Genomic DNA, 22052 nt, shown 5'->3' with positions numbered 1-22052 from the left:
TTTATGTATCAATTGTACTTATGGCGCATATTAATCTTTCTGAAACAAAAATGTAGATCTCCGAAATAAAGAGTTTATGGGTGGAATTGTCTCTGTTTTAAACTAAAGTTGCAAAGGTTAGAGGCCAAGTGCTTAGAACACATCTGTCCATAATTAAGTCACTGTGTAAAAGATTTGTTTGAGTTTCTGACAGTTTTATAATTTATATTTCCTCTGTTGGAAAGAATATGACCCTTCCTTTTCATATTAAAGTTACACTATAAACAGTCTTCAGCATGTATAAAGGAAGCTGGACACAGCATGGTTACGGTATCAATCAGTGAGGTAGGGCAGGCTCCCTCGGGCTCACACAGTTATAATTACCTACGACCATGATGTTGAATTCAAACCCGGTCTTCATGGCTTTGCGTCTCATCTGATCCAGGACTGCTTCAATGCCCACATATCCAAAGAGGTCTCGCCCCGTCGTGTCCTTCTTAAATCCTTCCGAACAAACAAGCCCAGTCTCCTGCGTTCTCTCCGCCATCGTCGCTTTCACCTCCTTCAGACCTAATCCTAGCCAAAATGACAAGAGGGAGAGACAGTTAAAGAAAAGAATGGTGAAAGCGTGCACAAGATTTGACCCGGAATCCAAACCTTCCTGGCGGAAATAAAACTGCCAATTATAATTAGATGCTTTCCGCGTGGGTATGATTTCTTCAGCATGATCAACATTGGTTAGTCAGCTAGTCTACATGCATTAATGACTTTAAGCATCAATATGAGTCACATTAATTTTTATAATTTATATATTTTTATTTAAATACAGTGGTTAAGATTGCTAAATATATTTTATTTACAGATACAGAACCAAACAGGCCCTTCCAACCCAACAAGCTACACTGCCCAGTAACCCATCTATCTAACCCTAGCCTAATCACAAGACAATTTACAATGACCAAATAACCTGCTAACCGGTTAATCTGGTTTGCTGTGGGAGTAAACCTGAGCACCCAGAGGAAACCTGTGCAACCACAGGAAGAACGTACAAACTTCTTGCAGATGGCGTCGGAACTGAGCTCCACGCTCCACGTGAACTGAGAAGATGAAATGGGTAAATTTGACAAATATATTAATTAAGAGCAGATTGCCATCACCCAGCCTTTTGAGACCACACTGTCTGTGATTGCAGGTTCAAATCTGCATTCCTCCCTACCACGAGTAAACTTTCACACTTGCTGAATAAGCAAACATTTAAGTCTGCCTTAAAAATATTCACAGAGGAAGACAGTTCCAAAGGTTCAGAACATTCTGGAAATAAACCAATTTCACGTCATCATTGCCTTAAATGGGCAACACCTTAATGTTAAACAGTGAATCCGAATTCTAGATTCTCCCACTATAGGAAACATCTTCTCCATTTCCACCATGTTTCAGTTATCGCCCCTCACTCTCTTAAAGTTGGTGGAGGAGACACAGGTGCGAATGAAAAGCAATTCTGCTGCTTTTGTCCTATTTATGCACAAAAGTGCTTGGACACCCACTGAAAATGCGAGCCCAGTTCTCATCTATGTCTTATGGGGTTGAGAGAAAAGAAAAATCAGCCAGGATCGAATGGCGGAGAAGACTTGATGGGCCAGGCCAAATGGCCTAATTCTGCTCCTATGCACTATGGCTTCACCATTGGGGCATTATGGGAAATTCTGAGGAAAGTTTACATCAATACAGTTAATTGCCATCTAGGAAACCACATTAGGCCTAGCTACCAGATGAGGCCTAGCTACCAGATGAAGCCTAGCAACCATTTTCCTCTACGTGTCTATAAAACCTACTCATTTTTAATGAAGCCTGTGCCATCATGTCTGAAGGTGCATCATTTCAGAGTCTGTACAAACAATATCTAGAACGGTTGTCATTTTCCCTTTCACAAATGTGAATCCACTTATTGCTCTAATCCACAGGGCCCCAGTGGAGAATGTGTAATGCAATCACCCTTGGCAGCTGTTTCTAATGGTAAGCCTTGGATTAATATAAACAAAACGAGAAAGGGAAAGGACTTGCAATTGTTCAATAACTTTCACAGCCTTAGGGTTGTCCCAAAACACTTTACAACCTACAGAGCAACTTTTGAAGTCCGGTCGTTGTAAAACACAGTCAATTTACACACAGCAATAGAGGAATGGCCATGTGACATTTAAGACATAAATATTGTCTGGGGCTTGTCTATTCTTCCTTGACAGGGCCGTGGGTTCTTTCACAGTCACCTGAGTGAGAAGGTGGAGGGCTTAGCGAAACAACTCCCAGTGACGGAAGCTCCGATACCATGTCATACCCCCAGGTACTGCACTGGGGCACAAAGTTCAAAGATCAAAGTAAATTATTATTAAAGTACATATGTTACCACCTATTGCCTTGAAATTCGTTTCCTTGTGGGTATTTACAAGTAAAAAAACAGGAATACAACATAATTTATAAAAAAACTAAACATAAATCAAGACTGACAAGCAACCAATGTGCTAAAGACGACAAACTCTGCAAACAAAAAATAATACTGAGGATTATTTGTTCACTCTGTGCTGTGTCGTATGGTCTTTCCATGACAATGATTATTCTTGGCAATTTTTTCTACATAAGTGGTTTGTTTGCCATTGCCTTCTTCTGGGCAGTATCTTTACAAGACTGGTGACCCCAGCCAGTATCAATACTCTTCAGAGATTGTCTGGCTGGTGTCAGCGGTCGCATAACCAGGACTTGGGATCTGCACCGGCTGCTCATGTGACCATCCTCCACCTGCTCCCATGGCTCCACATGACCATGATCGGGGTGGGGGGGGGGGGCTCCTTGCCCAAGGGTGGCCTGCAGGTTGGCAGAGGGAAAGAGTGCCTTAAACCTCCTTTGGTAGAGTCATATCTCCACTGCTCTTCCCCAAAATACTGAGAAAATTAATTGTAAAGTATCCTTGAAAGTGAGCCTGTAGGTCATAAGATCAGTTCAGAGCAGAGCCTGTAATGACATCCCTAAAGTTTAGAAAATGTACATTTATTGAACCATGTGCTTTTATTTAATTGTGTTGTTTGGAAAAACGTATTTAAAGAATTTCTCCTCAACCCCATCAAGATAAATGCAATGGAAAGATGTATATTGTATATTGGTGCACTTACAGAAAATGGTCAGGAAGGATTAATTAATTGCATCCACTGCATTCCACCAGCCAATTACTTACAGTACATCTGTTCATCATCAAAAAACCATTCTCTTAATTGCCTTTGTAGAACTATTAAGAATCTTTATATCTTATCAAACTATATAATTTTGAGTTTTACTTATGTGGATTTTGTCTCCCATCCTGTTCCCACACTTTAGGGTTTTGAGAAGCAAATTCATTCACAAAATGCAGATGCCACTGGCAACGCCCACACATTTTTTGTCCATCTTGTGTAGTTAAAAAGGAAACCACATTAGTAAGCCTTGAGTTGATGTATTGGACAGACAAGGAGAGATTTCCTCCCTCTGTATGCAATACTTCTATTTCCCCTGAAGGATTTTACTGGACAAGGCTTATTCAAGATTCAGGTTTAAGATTCAAACCAAATTTATTTATCACGTGTACGGGGAAAAATCAGTGAAATGCGTTGTTTGTGTTATCAACCAACACACCCAGGGGTGTGCCAGGGAGCAGCCCGCAAGTGGCGCTACCCAATCTAGTGCCAACATAGCATGCCCATAATCCTTGGCAGAACACAGAACACATTTTTACCATTTTTATACCACTATTGATATTAAATACTTCAATTTCTTACTCAAGATAGGATTCACATGTCTTGCTTTAATAGCTCAGGCTTCAGGACGTTAATGCTAGTCCCGCAATTTAGCTTCTATGCATCCATGCCCCTGCTATTATGGTGAGTGGGCCTCCCATAGCCTGACTCTTCCCAGTAGCACTCCATAAATCACAGTGCTGGGGGGAGAACTGATCGCTCAGTATACAACATATCCTGTTGCTTTCACCCAACTTCCCAGAGTGCTCCTCTACTTACTCTCTCTGATCACAGAACTTTGCCCAGCACGTTATGGAACGTAAGGGCAGGGGGAGAAACCGAGCGTCAAGTTGTGTTAAACACGGTAGCTCTCTCCGTTCTAGCTTCTGATTCTCTTGTCACCTCACAACACTGCACTAGAGAGTGCAGAGAAGTCTATGAAGATTTGGTATGTCACCAAAGACACTCACATATTTCTACAGATGGACCATGGAGCGCATTCCAACTGATTGCATCCTTGTCTAGTATGGGGGGGGGGGGGCTCCTGCACAAAATCAATACAAGCAGCAGAGAGTTGTAAACTTAGTCAGGTCCATCACTAGCCTCTGTAGTATCCAAGACATCGGCAATGCCTCCAAAAGGCAGCAACCATCATGAAGGACCCCCATCAGCTAGGACATGCCCTCTTCTCATTGCTATCATCAGGAAGGAGGTACAGGAGCCTGAAGGCAAACACCCAGTGATTCAGGAACAGCTCTTTCCCATCTGCCAGATTTCTGAATGGACATTGAACCCTTGAACACTACCTCACTACATTTATTTTTATTTTTGCACAATTTATTTAATTTAACTATTTTATACATACTTACTGTAATTCATTTATTTATTATTATGTGTTGCACTGCTGCAAAGATAACAAATTTCACAACATATGCCAGTGATACTAAACCTGATTCTGATTCTACCAAGGATGGAGAATTTCATACAGGAGCAGAGGAAACTGGTCTGGCATGGACTTCTGTTCCTTGTAGAAAGCTAAAGGCTCAGGAGATGCCTGGACAAAAGTGGGTTCGATCATGGCCTCTGGTGCTGTCTGTGCAGAGTTTACACGTGAGTTTGCCCCTGTTCATCCAGCGGCGCCGGTTTCCTCCCAAATCCCAGGGTCATGCAGGTTTGACAGGTTGATTGAACCCTGTCAGTTGCCCCTAGTGTGTAGTCGGGTGGTAGAAGCCGTAGGTAATTGATGGGAAAGGAGGGAGGGTGGAGAAGAATCAGAGCAAATAGTCAGCACTGACAAAGGGCCTGTTTCCATTCTGAATCACTCTTTGTCTCTACAGCTCACAGATACAAGATAGTTGGTAGCTTAGAAAGCTGTTTGGAAACATCGTCAGAAGGTGAAATGTGAAACTGGAGCAAAGGAGAATGAGAAGTGACTTGATCGAGGTAGACGAGATGTTAAGGGACATAAACCGAGTGGACAGCCAGAGACCTTTTCCCAGGGCAGAAATGGCTAATACCAGGGGACTTAATCTTAAGGTGATAGGAGAAGAGGGTAGAGGGGATGTCAAAGATAAATTTTCTTTGCACAGAGTGTGGTGGGTGTGTGGAATGCCCTGCCAGGGTTGGTGGTGGCGGCAGATATGTTAGGGGCATTGAAGAAACTCTTAGATAGGCACATGGATGATAGAAAAATGGAGGGCTATGAAGGAGCGACGGGGTAGATTGATCTTAAGAGTTGTTTAAAAGGTTAGTACAACATTGTGGGCCAAAGAGCCTGTAATTTTGTTGTAATATTCTATGTTCTATGTAAGGTGCTTAGGAGTTCTAATCTAGCACTTGGACTTGAATCCATTAGGCATAAACCTGATGAGGTTTAGATTCTTCAGCCAGTTTGAATGGGCACTCCTTTACTGTGAGTTTCTGATCAATGACTAAGCAGCATATTTAAAATTTCCATGCCTGGGCTCCCTTTGCTGGCTCATCTGCTGAGGCTGGTTACTGTAACAGCTGGTGAAAGTGTCAGCAATGCTCAGCTCCATTCATCAGCATCAGGCCAATAAAGGCTTAACTTGTCTGAGTGAATGAACATCGCTCACAGCAGCTGCCTCGTGAATCTGGCCTCTGGCTTATCATTGACAGAGAGAAAAAGAAGACTTTCATTCATATAGTGACTTTCGCAGCCTCCAAGGGCCACCACGGCTGCTAATCAATGCACTGCTGGCTTCCTCAGACAAATGCCATGATAATGTTCTCACTAAAATGCTGATTGGATGATAATTATTGAGTCGGCAATGATAGCGTAGTGCTTAGCACAGCACTTTGCAACACCAGCTTTCATCAATGTGGTTCAATTCCCGCTCCTGCCTGTAAGACGTTTGCCCCATGGCTGTGTGGGTTTCCTCCAGGTGCTCTGGTTTCCTCCCACATTCCAAAGACGTACATTAGGGTTACTGAGTTGTGGCCACGCTATGTTGGTGCCAGAAGTGTGACAACACTTACGGGCTGCCAACACAATCCTCGTTGATTTGATTTGATGCAAACAGGTTTCAGTGTATGATTCAATGTACATCTGACAAATAAAGCTAACCCTTAATCAGCAAAACTATTCTTTAACAATTGGCCAGGGCATCAGAAAGAACTTCCCAGCTTTCCTTTGAAAGAACAGCAAGACTTCCACATCTACCAGATTAGATTAGATTAGATTCAACTTTATTGTCATTGTGCCGAGTACAGATACAAAGCCAATTAAATGCATTTAGCATCTGACCAGAAATGCAAAGAATAGTGTTATTTACAAAATAACTGTGAATAAAAGAAGTGCTACAGCACACAAATATAAAAGTACTGAGACAAGACAATACAGGTGCAATAATGCTTAGCGCTGTGATGTGAGATTCAGCAGTGTAACAGCCTCAGGGAAGAAGCTCTTCCTGTGCCTGCTGGTGCGGGAGCGGAGGCTCCTGTAGCACCTACCGGATGGCAGGAGAGTAAAAAGTCCATGGTTAGGGTGAGATGCATCCCTGATAATGCTTTTTGCCCTACCCAGGCAGCGTTTATGGTAGATGTTCTCAATGGTGGGCAATTTTCACCACACGCTGGAGTGCTTTGCGGTCCGATACGGGACAACTGCCATACCACACTGAGATGCAGTTGGTGAGTATGCTCTCAATGGTACAGCGGTAAAAGTCCGTCAGTATCCTGGGACAGAGGTGAGCTTTCTTGATGCTCCACAGGAAATAAATATTAGAATTAATATCTCACCCAAAAGACAGTACCCCCATCAGCACAGCATTTCCTTGATAGTGTTCTGGAAAGGAACTGTAGAAATAATTCATCTTCTGCAAACTATGGTTTACTCAAAGGCAAATCAGAACATTCAAAGTCAATATTCAAAACCATTCACAATCCCTAAGCAAAGATGTCAGACCATGCCTGCATGTGGCAAGACCCAGGCAACAAGTTGGCATGGGCTGATCAGTGACAAGTGATATAAATGCCACAAACATGCCAGACAAAGGCCATCTCCACTTATGCTTGTGTACCATAAAGTGACCATGAACCATCTTGTATCTCCCACAAATCACAGGGATGGCCACTGCATAGGAAGACACCATTCAGTCCATCAAGTTGATACCAGCACTGCGTAAAAGCAACCTAGCTGGTTCCACTACCCCATCCTTTCCCAAATAGCCCTGCCAATTCTTTCCTTTCAGATATAATCCAGCTCCAACTGCATTCCAGATCCTAACTGCTTGCTGTATGAAATATTTTCTCCTAACAACGCATTTGGCTCTTCCCCAACACCACTGAACCCTAGAGCATTGCAGATAAAATTTACAAGGATGTTAGCGGGACTTGAGTTGTAGGAAAGCTTGAATAGATTGGGATTTTATTCCCTGGAGGGTAGGAGAATGAGGGGAGATCTACCAAGACAGCAAAGTCATGTGGGGTACAGATAGGGTAAATCTATGCAGGGCTTTTCCCCTGATACTGGGTAAGACGACAAATAGAAGTCATTGGTTAAGGGTGGTGTAACGGTTGGGGTAACACTGTTACAGTCCAGCTGTAAGATTGGGATTCGGGCTCTGTTGCTACCGGTAAGGAGTTTGTACGTTCTCCCCGTAACCGCACCTGTTTCCTCTGGGTGCTCTGGTTTCCTCTCATAGCCTGAAGATGTACAGCACTGTATTTGCCAAGGTGGAGCGAAGAGTGAGTTTGTAAATCCGGCTGCAGCAAAGGATGCTGGGAACGATGAAGGCGGAGTGCCACGGAAGGGGTGTGGGCCAGGTGCAGACACGCCCAGCCCTGAGATACCAGGCTAGGTCATTTCATTCCAAACAGTTGGTTTGTTGATCAGTACAAAATCTCTCTCTGGTGCTTTCCACTTCTTCCCCTTCCTCTTTCCCGTTTCCCAACCATGATTCCCTTCTCCCTGCCCCCTTCCCACTCTCACTGCACAATAGAGACCCATATCAGAATCAGATTTATCATCACTCACATATGTCATGAAATTTGGTTTTTTTTTGCAGCGGTACAGTGCAATACTTAAAATTACTACAGTACTGTGCAAAGGTCTTAGACACCCTACCTATATCTATGTACCCCAGACTGTGCTATACCGTTACGGTTAGTGAGTTGTCGACATGCTATGTTGGTACCAGAAATGGAGTTCAGTACAATCTTCACTCATTTGAGTTGACGCAAACAATGCATTTCAAGGTATGTTTCACGTACACGTGACAAATAAAATTAATCTTTATTTAAGGGGAACCTGCAGAGAAACACCTTAATAAGAAGGTGGTGTGAGTGTGGAATAAACTGTCAGCATATGTGGTGGATACGGGTTTGATTGCAATATTTGAAAGAAGTTTGGATTGATACGTGGATGGGAGGGATATGGAAAGCGATGATCCACATACAGGTCAATGGGACTAATTGGAATAATGGTTTGACATGGACTAGATAGCCAAAGGGCCTGTTTCTGTGCTGTAGGATTCTATGACTCTGCAAACAATATTTTTCTTTCCTGAGGACTTAAGTGAACAAGTGAAGTGGCTCCAATGCTCCAGTTTGAGCTGAACTTTATTTACAGGATTATCAAAATGTCCCAGTTCCACAAATAAATTGCAAGATCCTTCAAGATTTCTGCTTAAACTACTGCCCCGCCATTTTCAAAAGAAACTATTCCTTCTCCTGTAGCCGGTTCAGGCTCCTGTACTTCTTCCTCGATGGAAGCAATGAGCAGCGGACATGTCCTGGATGATAGATGCCACGTTTTTGAGGCATCACCATTTGAAGGTGTCCTGGAAGCTGGGGAAGATAATGCCCATGATGGAGCTGGCTGCATTTACAGCACTCTGAAGCTTTTTCAAATACTGTGCAGTGGCCCCTCCATACCAGATGGTGATGCACCCAATAAGAATACTCTCCATGATGCCCCTGTAGAAATTTGTAAGAGTCTTTGGTGACATACTAAGTCTCGTCAAACTCTATGAAGAATATTCACTTCCTGGGCCAGGAGGCCTCTTGTTTTTTTTTGCCAAGCTTAGCTTTCTAAACACAGCAGCTGCTGCTTATAAAGATCAAACACTTGTCGGTAAACCTTCCAACTAATATTCATTGTTTAGGATCTGGTCATAAATGGATCTGGCCAGTCTTCAATTCTTAATATAAATGGAAAGCAGTAATCAGCTTGAAGTTAAAATGCACAGCTTTGCAAACAAGCACTGTCTATCGAAAGCAGGATGTTGGGTCACAGCACCTATCTTGTTGCTTAAGAGGTGCAGTGTAAAACAATGGATATTTAATTGGGCTTGTTTCAAAACAGAAAAGCTGGCTAAATTGTTTGGTTCAAGCAAGCTTATAGACCAAATGGAGACAATCGCTTAGCATATCAATGATTGATCTATTAATAAAATGGAAGCTTCATGTACTCAGGGAAGTTAGCTTCATGGCATTAACTTTGGTTATCTGGTATCTGTGTCTCCTAAGGTTGCTATAGTTAAGGGGTTGTAGTGGGGACAGGCTCCCACTGCTTACTAAATGCTCCTAATGACGAGCTCCTCAAATAGCCTCTGATAACCAAGTCCAGCTCCAAGCCTTCATGTGTGGCTTAGCTACTAAGCCCAGTGGAACCATTTTTACTGACAGGAGAAGGGTCAAAGGCGGGTTACCGGTGCCTTAAAACCAATTACTTTGGGCAGATGGGGCTCATCAGCCGTGGTTGGCAGCTCATCTAGGAGAAGGAAAACCTTGATCTCAAAACTCTGCTGCCTTGTGGCTATACAAGCTCATGGGAGAAGCTTCGGCAGTAAACCTCACAGGAAAATCCGCAGCTGGAGTCCCTAAGACAGTCCAACATTGAGTTCAATGCTGACTGGCAACTTCAGCAACCCAGCTGGTACCAATCTGTATCAGTCTCTGCCGTTCCTTTGGGCTCATCAGTTGCCTGGAGAGGGGGAACTTGCTACATGGGCGACAGCTTGCTGTCCATATTGTACTGTCCAAGCTTGCATATCTAGACAGCTAGGACACAATACCCACGGTCAGCTCTAACTGATGGCGACCTCAAAGTCAGAGTCTCCAAGAAACTTTTAGACCGTTTGTATTAAAAGGTATCTGCGGAAATATCATATACTGCTGAAGCCAGCTAAGTGACTGGGCCAGCTGGTGGTGCAACGACATCGGCGCTGGACCCAGGAGCGGAGGTTCCCGGGTTCGAAACTCGTCGGGTCCGCTCCCGAGTACGCTTTCCATCCATGCCGGGTTGAGTGTCGAGATCGCAACTCGACCTCATAAAATAAAGGGAAAACACTGCGAAAGTGTCTGTGTGAGGAGTGGCTCGCCACACAGTCTCTCTCTCGCTCCGCGCCTTGTAAAGTAAAAGCCCTGAAAAAGACATCATCACGGACGCACACACACGCACGCACAGACTTGCACGCATGCAGGCACACGCAAAAAAGAAGCCAGCTAAGTGACAAAGAAACAATATATATGTAGAGAGCAGTCCAGAGTTTTCAGGACTGGTGTAAGGAACATCAAGCAGTATGAAAGAAACACAAGGGTGAACTAGAGTCCATTCCTCTGCTTTTGATTTTAGAGATGGATATTTCATTCATCTGCATGGTTGCTATGTTTTTTCAGCTTAGAGGAATTGTAACTATGTTTTGGAGATCTTTTGTGTTTTAGAAATGGTTTGTGATTTGGAAGTCTTTTATTGATGGAAATCCTCTGAGTTTTAAATATGTTTTAAGAATGTTGTTCAGATTAAACGTGTTTCACAGAAAATAAATGGCCTGTGCTTAAACTACTTTGTTAGCTGGAAGTGTTTTCTCCTTGATAGGGAGAGGGGAACCTCCAGCATTTTGTACGTGTTGCTTTGGATTTCCAATATCAGCAGAACCACTTGCGTACAGAGTATGTAATCACTTATCGTTGATATTTTCTTGGCATTATCATTGCAAGTTCCCCTGCCAACAACATTCTGGGAGTCACCACTAACCAGAAATTCAACTGGATCAACCAAATACAGCCTGGCAGAGACTGGGTCTCTTGCAGAGCATGACTCGCCTTTTAATGTTCCAAAGGCATTTCCACCGTCGACAAAGCACGTCAGGAGCATTGGCTGGGTAACTCTCTCCCACCAGAGCACCATCCAGGACATGCCCTCTCCCTGGGGCACTAGGGAGAATGAAGACCCACACTCAATGTTTTAGAATCATATTCTCCCCCTTCGCTATTGAGAGTACTGGACAGTCCATGAACACCACCTCACTATTCCTCTTTTGCACAATTCAGCTTTTTTAATTACTGTAACTTATGCCTTGCACTGTACTGCTGCCATAAAACAACTAATTTCACGACACCCAGGACTCTGAAAAACTCTGAGGCACATATACAGTATATAGCTGGGGTCCCGAAGACTTTTGAACAGTATTGCATTTGTCAATGTGTTTGTAAATCTGGCAGGAGCAAAGAATGTTGGGAATGGTGAAGGTGGAGCACAATGGGAGGGGTGTGGGACGGGTACTAGAGAAGGAGTGCCAGTTGGCACGGGTGCTGACACACCCAGCCCTGAGATACCAGGCAAGGTCATTTTATTCCAAATAATTGGTTTATTCGGTAATGATCAATTCCCCTCCAGTGCTTCCCACTCCCTCCCCTCTCCCTTCCCCTTTTCCCAATCATGATTCCCCTCTCCCTGTCCCCTTCCCACTCTTGCTATATATAGCACCCTTGCGCTCTCTCTCTCTCTCTCTGTATATATATATATTATACACACACACCTAAGACTTTTGTACATTACTGTAAATAAATAAAGGCATCCATTAGTCTTGTGAGACCATGGATCTGCACCTGGAAAGTCTTCACTCTCCAGGGCGCAGGCCTAGGCAATGTTGTATGGAAGACCAGCAGTTGCCCATGTTGCAAGTGTCCCCTCTCCATGACACCAATGTTGTCCAAGGGAAGGGCATTAGGACCCATACAGCTTGGCACCGGTGTTGTCGCAGAGCACTGTGTGATTAAGTGCCTTGCTCAAGGACACAACACGCTGCCTCGGCTGGGGCTCGAACTCACAACCTTCAGGTCGCTAGTCCAATGCCTTAACCACTTGGCCACGTGCCAAGTACTGTATGTCAGTAATAATAAACCTGATTCTGATTCTGATGTTACTTTAAGAAAATAGCAGGAATAATCCCGGCTGTCCTGGTCAATATTTGTTCTGGAAATCGTCATCAGTAATGAACATTATTACCTGCTCCCTCCCAGATTGCTATGTGCAAATTAACCGCTGCCTTTTCTGTGTTGAGTGGCAAACACGTTCAGTCAAGTTGGTCGAATAATCTGTGAACCATGTTGGCAAGTAAGACTAGCAGTGCTACAGAGGAAATTGAATATTATCAAATTTCAAAGTAAATTTATTATCTTCGTGCCATCTTGACTCACGATAAGAGGGTTGTACATACCTACTTGGTGTGAACAACGCATTTAAAATGTTATTTTTGGGAGCATACTCTGTATGTGAATGAGTCTTTTGTTTTCCTACATTTAACAGTGTCTGCTCTGCTCCAGACTGGAAAACTCTACGACAGGTAGTCAAAACTGCCCAACTCATCACCAGCACCAGCCTACCTACCACCAAGGACAGGTATACAGAAAGGTAACAGAAAAGGGCCAGTAACTTCATGAAGGATCCTGCCCACCCTGTGCATGGACTGTCTGCCCCACTCCCATCAGGGAGGAGGCTACGTAGCATCCATGCCAGGACCACCAGACCCAAAAACAGTTACTTTCTCAGACAGTACAGCTGATCAACACCTCCAACCACTAACACACTCCAACACAACCCAACCACCACTACTGTATCAGTTCCATAAGGCAATAAGAACATAGGATCAGAGTTAGGCCATTGGGCTCATTGAGTCTCCCCGCCATTTCATAGTGGCTGATCAATTTCCTTTTCATCCCCATTCTCCTGTCTTCTCCCCATAACCTTTCCAGTCAGGGTCACCTTATGTACAGATACTCCTGTCTCTAGCATCACTTTATGGACATACAATCAATCTTTGAATATGAGCTATCTCATGTCTTTATATTTATTGTGTTGTTTTATTATTGTGTTCCTTATCTTTCTTTTGTGCTGTGTTGGATTCAGAGTAACAATCGTTTGGTTCTGCCTTACACTTGTGTACTGGAAATGACAGTAAGCAATCCTGAATCTTGAATCTGGAACCTTCTACAGCTCTTGACTGCCTGAAACATATTTTGTTGCATGGAAGGTGCTGTAGGAAGACAAGCATTTCCTTTCAAAGCAAGGTCAGTCGACAGCTTGAGCTCACTGCAGTCCTTAACCTAAATCCCAACATCTTGCGAGTACCGCGACGAATGAGTTGCTGTTGACTCTAACGTGGTGGTTGCTAAGCAACTCCACACGCACACAAAAGCTGCCATAGAAGCTGTGCGTTCTGCTTTACATTTTCCAGATTTGATCCAGGTGTTTGACCCTGGAGACGAGGCACATCAGTTCTAAAACCACAGTTGTCGGTGAAGCACTTGATCAATTTGCAGCTTGTCTTCGTTTCGGGTTTGTGCAGTTCTGAAGTCGTCCAGTCAGAAAGCGTAAAGCCAGTCTTTCTGCTGCTACAACTGGCTATCTCTGTTCCATACTAATTAGGCGTCCACAACAATGAGCTTGCAATAGCAGGGGGCACAATGGAAGCTGTTGCCTTTAGTACTAAGGCACTGCCCACGGTGTAAAACACTACAGGGATCAGATATGGAGCTGCTCACAACGGGGAGCAGATGTGCAACCTGAACTTTCTATCACTGCCCAACATGGCACCAGAGACCAGGAAAACAGGTGCTGTAATGGACTTGGCTGATGCAGTGGGGTCAATCATTTTCATTGGGAGTCCGCCTTCATTTTATTGCACTGTCAACCGTGACTCATTTGGGAGCACTCTCGGCTCAGAATAATCACCTCCCGAGACAGCAGCACAAGAATTTAGGCTGGTTCTGCTGGGAATTCTGGCTTTTTGTTTTCAGCTCTCTGGTGAATGTAGAAGGCGCCATGTTTCCCATTTTGAAGAGAATTAGGCTGCTGCCCAAAATTTACCCATCATTCATCATTAAAATCAGGTTACCTCATGGTGTTTGCATTGCTTTTAGTGGAAACACAACCTGGTGACCATGTTCTTTGCTTTACCGGTTGTTAAAGATACTACAGCAAGGCAAGCTTCCTTGTTCTCACCGTATACCTGAAGCAACACAGAATAAAACCCAGTCATCTGGTATGTGAAATTGGGTGCCAGAATCCAGATAGCGGAGGTCGTGAAGGGTTAAAGAAAGGAAGCACAAAATGGTAGTTTCAAGATTGCGTTCACCAAAACATGGATTAAGGATTTTGCAACACATGCAAAATGCTGGAGAAACTCGGGAGGTCAGGCAGCATCTACGGAGGGGAATACCGCTGACATTTCAGCATGAGACTGACTGTTTGTCCTTCTCCATTGACGCTGCCTGACTTGCTGACTTCATCCAGTATCTTGAGTGTGCTCTCCAAGGCTTACAGCACCTGCAGAATCCCTTGTGTTCAGGATTTTGATATGGAAGTTCCCTTTATACAATGGGAAGAGCACCATGGACAATGCACAAATCATTTATGCGACCAGGGCTAGTAAGTTAATACGATGAGAAACTACCATTCTATATTGACTACAACTATCCCTATTAGTCCTAAACAGCCTCTGAGGTGACCTCCAAACAAACAGTGCTGTTGTAACAACTTAATGGATGTCCCACACATAACAAGCAATAACCATGAATTAAAATGCTCATTTTTCTGCTTTAATAGTAAAAGTAAACTTTGAATAAAGGCTCTCAATGGAGCTTATCGGATTGTCTTATTCAAATGGCAATGAACATAGAACAGAGATCACCACAGTGCAGTACAGGCCCTTCGGCCCATGATGTTGTACTGACCTTTTAACCTACTAAAATCAACCTAATCCTTCCCTTCCACACAACACCCCATTTTTCTTTTATCCATGTACATACCTAAGAGTCTTTTAAATATCTTTCATGTATCTGACACTACCATCAGTGCGTTCCATGGACCACTACTCTCTATATAAAACATCCCCCCCCATGTCCATATTAGCCATTGCCATCCTGAGAAAATGGCACTGCTGTCCAATCTTATCTATGTCTCTTATCATCTTACACACCTCTATCAAGACATCTCTCATCCTCCTTTGTGCCAAAGAGAAAAGCTTTAGTTTGTTCAACCTTTCCTCAAAAAACATGCTCCCTAATCTAGGCAGTGTCTGGTAAATCTCCTCTGCACCCTCTCTAAAGCATCCACATCCTTTCTAGAATGAGACCAGAACTGAACACAGTGCAGCATGAGAGGCCCCACCAGAGTTTTATCAAGCTGCCACACTATCTCACAGCTCTTGAAATCAGTTCCCTGATTAACCAAGGCCAACACATCATAGGCCTTCTTAACCACCCTCTCAACTTGCATGGCAGTGGTTAAAAGGTGGTATACCTTCTTTGTATGTGAGAGCTGTACCTTGAAGGACAGTAGTCTCACCTCTCACTCTCTACGTTAAAGTGAAACATACCAAGGCTCTGTCGAGGTGTGTTAACAAAAGAGCCAAGTGACAAGCTTTGGGATAGATGACCAAGACCTTGCTCAAAGACATAAGACTTAAGGAGCAGCATAAATAGTAATGGAAAAAAAAACAGGAGTGGTTTAGGAAGAGAATCCTGGACTTTAGAGTCTTAGCAACTAAAGCCATTTTCACCAGGAGGGGCTAAACAGAAAGATAATCGAGGTGTCAGGAATGAAGGAGGGCAGATATTTGGGAGGTTTCTGATCAGGATAGACAAGGCTAGGGAAAGATTTGAAAACAAGTGTCAGGATCGTAAGATCCCGCCATTGTTCAGCAAGATTATCAGGCAGAGGTTCATTCAAATTGGATAATAGCAGAGTAGGGAGTCTTCGATTTATGAAGTGGAATGAAGGAGATTCAAAACAGGCTTTGGAACGGGCAAGTCTACCATAGGCTTTGGCTTGGACAAAGACATCAGCTGATGGGGCAAGGGAGAGGCAGACTTGGGTGACCTTATGAAAGTGGAAGTTGGCAGACTTTGATGGATATGCAGCCTATAGTTCAACATGAGGAGGCAGATACAAAAGGCTTTTAAGGACTGTGAATTTTAAAACTTAATATGTCAATGATGTATGGGGTGTACAGGGAGGGGTAGAACCTCGGTGAAGGGGCTCGTCACATCCATTCTGGTGCAGCTCACGTATCTTTGGTCCCTACCAGACACTTATACTCTCACCTGTGGCTCCAAGAAGCTGTCTGCCTGCAAAAGCGGCCACACCCCAGTACACTACTTTGACAGGTGGGCTAGGCCAGGTGAGGGTAGTTGGTGGGGCCTCATGCCACAATGAAATAGGGACATGTCTGTCCTAGCATATGAAGCCACCTCCGGTAGACTGGGTGGGTGAGATCCAACTAGGAAGGAGGTTCTGTAACACTACGTAGAGAGTGAAGAGCATAACAAGGCATCGGTTAAGTCATAGTCACCCACTGAATCCAGGAAAGGCTGCAGTTGTGATGACTACTTGGACCACTGGACCTGGGCTTCCAAGGTCAAGAGAGTGGAACTGTCTTGGCGCAATGGCTTTTCCACTTTAAAAACTCTCCAGCACGCCTCTCCTGTCATTGTTGGATATGACAGCCAACCAACACACACCAAGGAAATAGTCCTAGCGTCACAGAGCAGTACAACACAAAAGCAGGCCCTTTGGCCCATCTAGTCTGTGCCGACCTGTTATCTACCTCATCCTATCGAGCTGCACCTGGCACACAGCCCTCCTGCCTATATACTTACCCAAATTTCGCTTAAATGTTAAAAACTAATCTGCATCCGCCATTTCTGTGGGCAGCTCAGCAACAAATGCCATAAAAACAGAAAAAGATTTCAAAACACAACAAAGGAGACGAAAAGACTACAAACCAAGCATCTTCTGCAAGCTATTGTTGCTGGTTTAGCCCCAGACTGTTCTCCGAAGCCATCTGTTCCCTAACCAGAGCTCTGCAGGGTTGGAGTCACTGCTAGTGCGATGAAAGCTGTTCCACACAGGCTGCAGACATACGGGCATAGACCTCATACAGAAGCAAAAGCAGACTAGAATCCAACAGTTCATACAGAAGACGCTACCGTACATGGGCAGATGCAACATGCACACTTAGGGTAAGGCCAGTTTCCTTCAGTGCTGACTGCTCAATAATACTAACCCATCACAACGACTTGAATCGCTAAGCACAATACTGAGATACTCAGACAATGCAGAGAATGGTTTGTGTCAGCTTCGATGATCAAATTACACAGAAAAGATGCGACACTTCAATAAAATTTGTTTTTTTTTTGGCACACCACCATGAAACCATCATCAAAAGAAAAGACCTGGAAGGAGCACAAAGCTCTTCACTGGACTCACCTTCTTCATCCAAGAGATTTGCTTTTCTCCTTCCCCCTCCCCTCCCCCTTCAATCGACTGAGCGCCGTTAATCTGACTTTTTGCCAGACTCAGTTTTGGTCATGTCTGCAGCCTACGGAAGTCGTAAATAACTCTTCCAGCACGGTGCAAAGTCTGGTGAAGGATGAGCATGAGAATCGTTTCCTGCCTTGCAGTTTGCTGGAGCCCCGTCTGATTGCTGCTTGCATCACACACATACACACACACATATACGCATGACCAGAATACCAATAAAGACCACATCAGCCTATGATTGCCCACTGAGATTTCTCGGTTCCCTTTTTTTTTAAAACACGTCCTTCTTGCCTTCATTGTTTGAATGCGTTCACATGAAACAGCCCAGCCCGCGGGTCCCATTCAACCCTTGACTCAGGCATCTGGCAACTGAGGAGACAGGGAGCCTCTAAAGCTCACGTAGCTTTTAGTTTCTTCTCCCCAGAGGAGAATCTTACAAAGGCAGCTGGCCACAGTTTGGCTGAAATATATTTCATCTGTCTTACTATCAGTTCTGCTGATGTAATAAAACATTGGACAAAGATGCATCGCAGAACAGTCACTTGTTCAGATTAACAGAGACACAAAAAAAAAGCTGGAACTCGGCAAGTCAGGCAGCATTTATGGAAAGGAATAAAGAGGTGACGTTTTGGGCTGAGATGCTTTCCATTTGCCCTTTATACGGCATCAAATCGACACTGGTCCATTTACGTGAGTTCCAGACCAGATTGTTTCCCCAGTTTAGAGACGAGTGTTACCACCCCTCACACAAATTATTCATTCATTTTGATTCCTTTTTCTCCTTTCTACTGATCCATTTCACACATACTGAAAAAAACAATGGATTTCCACAGCTGAAACAGAGACTCAATGGAAGATGGGAAACCCATAAGACATAGGAACAAAATTAGGCCATTCAGCCCATCACACCTGCTCTGCTATTCCATTATGACTAATTTATTATCCCTCTCAACCCCATTCCTCTGCCTTCTCCTCATAACCTTTGACTCCCTTACTAATCATAAGACATAGGAGCAGAATTAGGCCATTCAACCCATCAAGTCCACTAAAGCCCATTCCATCATGCCGGATACTGGATCCCATTCAACCCCATACAACCTGCCCTCTCACCATATCCCTTGATGCCCCGACCAATTAGGAATCCATCAATTTCCGCTTTAAATATACGAATGGACTTGGCCTCAACCGCAGCCTGTGGCAGAGCATTCCACAGACTCACCACTGTTTGGCGAAAAAAAAAAAATTCCTCCTTACTTCCATTCTAAAAGGTTGCCTTTTAATTTTGAGGCTGTGCCCCCTGGTTCTGGATACCCCCACCAGAGGAAACATCTTCTCCACATCTACCTTATTTAGTCCTTTCAACACTCAATAGGTTTCAATGAGATCCCCATGCATTTTTCTAAATTCCAGTGAGTACAGGCCCAAAGCTGCCAAACGCTCCTTACACGTATAATCCTTTCATTCTGGGAATCATCCTCATGAACTTTCTCTGGACTCTCTCCAATAATAATACAACCGTTCTGAGCTAAGGGGCCCAAAACTGTTGACAACATTCCAAGTGCAGCCTGACTAGTATCTTATAAAGTTCTGGCATTATCTCCTTGTTTTTATATTCTAATCCCCTTGAAATAAATGCCAACATTGTATTTGCCTTCTTGACCACAGACTCAACCTGTGAATTAACCTTCTGAGCGTCTTGCATGTCCCTAAGTGCCTTTGCATCTCTGATGTTTGAATTTTCTCCCCATTTAGATAATAGTCTGGACTTTTGTTCCTTTTACCAAAATGCATTATCATATATTTCCCAACACTGTATTCCAGCTGCCACTGATTTGCCCATTCTTTCAATCTGTCTCAGTCCTGCTACAATCACATTGCTTCCTCTACCTACCCCTCCACCTATCTTTGTATCATCTGCAAATCTGACCGCAAAGCCATCAATCCCATCATCCAAATCATTGACACATTGTATAAAGCGAAAAGAAGTGGTCCCTGCGGAACACCACTGGTCTCCAGAGGCCACCAGAATAGATCCCCTTTATTCCCATTCTTTGCCTCCTACCGGTCAGTCAATCTTCTATCCATGCTAGTATCTTTCCATGTGTTCTTATCTTGTCAAAAGCCTTCTGAAAATCCAAGTAAACAACATCCACTGACTATCCTTTGTTTATCCTACCTGTTATTTCCTCAAGGAATTCCAACAGATTTGTCAAGCAATGTTTCCCCTTAAGGAAATCATGCTAACTTTGGCTTGGGATTTTTTTCATGTGCCTCCAAGTACCCTGAAACCTTAATAATAGTCACCAACACAGCCACCCCACCCCCTCTGCCTATCTGCCCGTCTTTTCGATGCAATGTGTATCCTTGGACGTTAAGCTCCCAACTATGATCTTCTCTCAGCCCCTGAGATGGAGTCACTGGCATTTTGACAGAACAGGAATGTTATATTCTGTCCAGGTTGTCTCAATCTTGAAAGCATGCAGAAGCTTTAGAGAGGGTGCAGAGGATAATTAATAGGACGCTGCCTGGATTAGAGAGCATGTCTTATGAGGAGGAGATGCTTGACTTTTCTCTTTGGAGCAAAAGAGGATGAGAGATAAGATGCTAAGAGGCGTAGATTGAGTGGACAGCCAGCTCTTTAGTCCCAGGGCGGAAATGGTTAATACAAGACAGCATAATTTTAAGCTGATTGGAGGAAAGTGTGTCGGGAGGAGGGGATATCAGAGGTGATTTTTATTTAATACCATGAACCGTAGGTGTGTGGAATGCATTGCCAGGATTGGTCGCAGAGGCAGATGCACCAGAGACATTTAAGAGATCTTGGATAGGCACATGCATGACCGTAAAATGGAGGGCTATATGGAAGGAACACACATAAAACTTGCTGGTGAACACAGCAGGCCAGGCAGCATTTATTGGAAGAGGTACAGTCGATGTTTCGGGCTGAGACCCTTCGTCAGGACTAACTGAAAGAAGAGCTAGTAAGAGATTTGAAAGTGGGAGCGGGAGGGGGAGATCCGAAATGATAGGAGAAGACAGGAGGGGGAGGGATGGAGCCAAGAGCTGGACAGGTGATTGGCAAAAGGGATACGAGAGGATCATGGAACGGGAGGCCAAGAGAGAAAGAAAAGGGGGAGGGGGGAAAACCCAGAGGATGGGCAAGGGCTATATGGAAGGGCAGGGTTACATTGATCATGGAGTAAGATATAAGTCTGGCACAACATCTATGTTCTAACAGTAAGTGTGCATAATTGTGGGTCATTTATACTGCACATGATCTGAGATCTGAAGGTGGCCTATCACTGAACTGCAATCAGCTTCTGTTGAAGGTGGCACGGTGGTGCAGCTGATCACAGTCACTGGTTTATAGGTTCAATCCTAACCTTGGGCGGGGCGCTGTCTGTACGGAGTTTGCCTGTTCTCCTGGTGACCATCCACGTTTCCCCTGAATTCTCCGCCTCCTCCCACATCCCAAAGGCCTACAGATTGGTAGGTAGCTTCAGCCGCTTCAAGTTCCCCCTGCTGTGTGGTCAGTGACAGAATCTGTCAAATCAAGTCAGGAAAAACTTGCCCGTTGCAGCATCACAGGCACGTAGATTTCGACAGATATAGAACATAAATTACTTAAAAATTATACAAAGGGGAAGTCGATGGGAATGCGCAGAGAATAAAAAGGGATTAGCGTAAGATCAGTACAAATGCAAGCTTGATGGTCAGAGTGGAACTGATGGGCCAAAAGACCTATTTCTGTTTTGTATAACCCTACCTTAAAGGCAAGAGGACTGAATTCTTCTTTCTAGATGTTGATATGCAGATAATGTTCAAAATTCAAAGTAAATTTGTTATCGAAGTACATATAATATATATATATATATAAAAAATAGGCATCCATTAGTCTCGTGAGACCATGGATTTGCACCTTGGAAGGTTTCCAGGGCGCAGGCCTGGGCAAGGTTGTGTGGAAGACCAGCAGTTGCCCATGTTGCAAGTCTCCCCTCTCCATGCCACCGATGTTGTCCAAGAGAAGGGCATTAGGAACAATACAGCTTGGCACCAGTGTCGTTGCAGAGCAATGTGTGGTTTAGTGCCTTGCTCAAGGACACAACACGTTACCTCAGCCAAAGCGCGAACGAGCGACCTTCAGATCTCTAGACACATGCCTTAACCACTTGGCCACGTGCCAACACACACACACACACACACACACACACACATATATATATGTATGTTACTATATACATTGG

The 22052-nt window shown here is 44.0% G+C and overlaps 1 protein-coding gene across 4 annotated transcripts in view; it reads right to left on the bottom strand.

Annotated features, from left to right (window-relative positions):
* Positions 1–22052, bottom strand: part of LOC134352092 (septin-9-like) — a 585694-nt gene that overhangs the window by 170992 nt on the left and 392650 nt on the right. For 3 of the 4 annotated variants that reach the window (XM_063059263.1, XM_063059262.1, XM_063059265.1), the window contains one exon: positions 364–555. In XM_063059263.1, coding sequence (XP_062915333.1) covers positions 364–555 — 192 coding nt within the window. Of the gene's footprint in view, positions 1–363; positions 556–17754; positions 17945–22052 lie in introns of those variants that run through there. The other variant, XM_063059266.1, reaches the window with a different exon arrangement.

Source organism: Mobula hypostoma, chromosome 9 (assembly GCF_963921235.1).
Source record: "Mobula hypostoma chromosome 9, sMobHyp1.1, whole genome shotgun sequence".
In the NCBI taxonomy this organism is placed as follows: Eukaryota; Metazoa; Chordata; class Chondrichthyes; order Myliobatiformes; family Myliobatidae; genus Mobula; species Mobula hypostoma.
The sequence above is the reverse complement of the archived record's forward strand: the minus strand, read 5'-3'. Positions and strand labels throughout refer to the sequence as shown.